The 1209-nt window shown below is 32.3% G+C and overlaps 1 protein-coding gene across 1 annotated transcript in view; it reads right to left on the reverse strand.

Annotated features, from left to right (window-relative positions):
* The window catches only part of LOC119594795 (CCR4-NOT transcription complex subunit 6-like), a 24751-nt gene that overhangs the window by 8744 nt on the left and 14798 nt on the right, over positions 1–1209 (reverse strand). The window contains exon 3 of the mRNA XM_037943885.1: positions 641–827. Coding sequence (XP_037799813.1) covers positions 641–827 — 187 coding nt within the window. The remainder of the gene's footprint in view (positions 1–640; positions 828–1209) is intronic.

Below are 1209 nucleotides of genomic sequence, written 5' to 3' on the forward strand. Positions count from 1 at the left end.
GTTTCACCAGTAATACAGTGAATGCAGCAGTAATACACAATGAAGTTCCGCTTTCTTTAAGTTACAAGGGATTTTTTTTTGTTAATATACCACCTCCATGAAACAATCGACAATTAACATGAAGCAATCATAAAGACAGTTTTAACATATCTTGGCCAATGATCACATATTAAATATTCAAAAGGGGGAATAAAATCAATTCAGTATTGAAGTGTTTGTACAAGTATGATTAAACAGTCTAATGTACACATTTTAACAAACAACTACAAGAGCTAAAAAAGATAGTAGCTTATCAAGGTATGATAATTTTCCCCTTACTTCCTCTCATTACTGATATCCTCATAAGATATTAGAGAGCTTTACTTCATACTAAAATTGCTGATTCTAATAATGTTTACACTAAATGAATAGAAACACTAATTCTCTTTACAAACAATACTCTCACTCCCCCCATCTAAGATTTCATCTATTACTAACAATTCTTTGAACCTAATACTATCAATATTTCCAAATAAATAAACTATTACATGAACTGCACTCTCACAGTACTTGTCACCCTCCTCTTCATCATAACAACAAATAAACCATAACTGTAAGTAAAATCAAATCAACACTACGAAACGACAGTCAGAACACTTACCTGAGACGCGTTAATTCGCCAATTTCAGCTGGGAGGCTGCGGATTTTGTTACATGACAAATCAAGATACATTAGGTGTTCAAGTCGGGCAATTTCAGCAGGAATGCGAGACAGACAGTTGTCATTCAGGTACAGAGATGTCAGGTGCTGCAGTGACCAAACAGCTGGACTTATATTTCGAATATTTCCTGTAAAATATAGACATGAACTTTAATTAGGAACTACCACTCAAGAGGAGAATTTTGAATACATCAAGAAGGGACACTTTCATATATCACTGATATTAACTGGCTGTCTGCCAATTATCTAATGATAATTTTTTACTGTTTGTCCTCCAAAAATTGACCAAAAATTACTTCAAAGAAAATTAAAGTCAAGACATACTTTCATAATCTTATACTGCATTTTCCATATTTTGAAGTATAAGCAAGGAACATACATTACAATCTTCCATTCTTTGCAATGTGTATTGTACCTTGTCACTTTATTTATATTTGTGTCTTTCCACAACACCAATTTAAAATGTATATACATTAATTTCATTCAGTGAACTATTAGATGTACAGTCAT

This window comes from Penaeus monodon, chromosome 34, assembly GCF_015228065.2.
Source record: "Penaeus monodon isolate SGIC_2016 chromosome 34, NSTDA_Pmon_1, whole genome shotgun sequence".
Lineage (NCBI taxonomy): Eukaryota > Metazoa > Arthropoda > Malacostraca > Decapoda > Penaeidae > Penaeus > Penaeus monodon.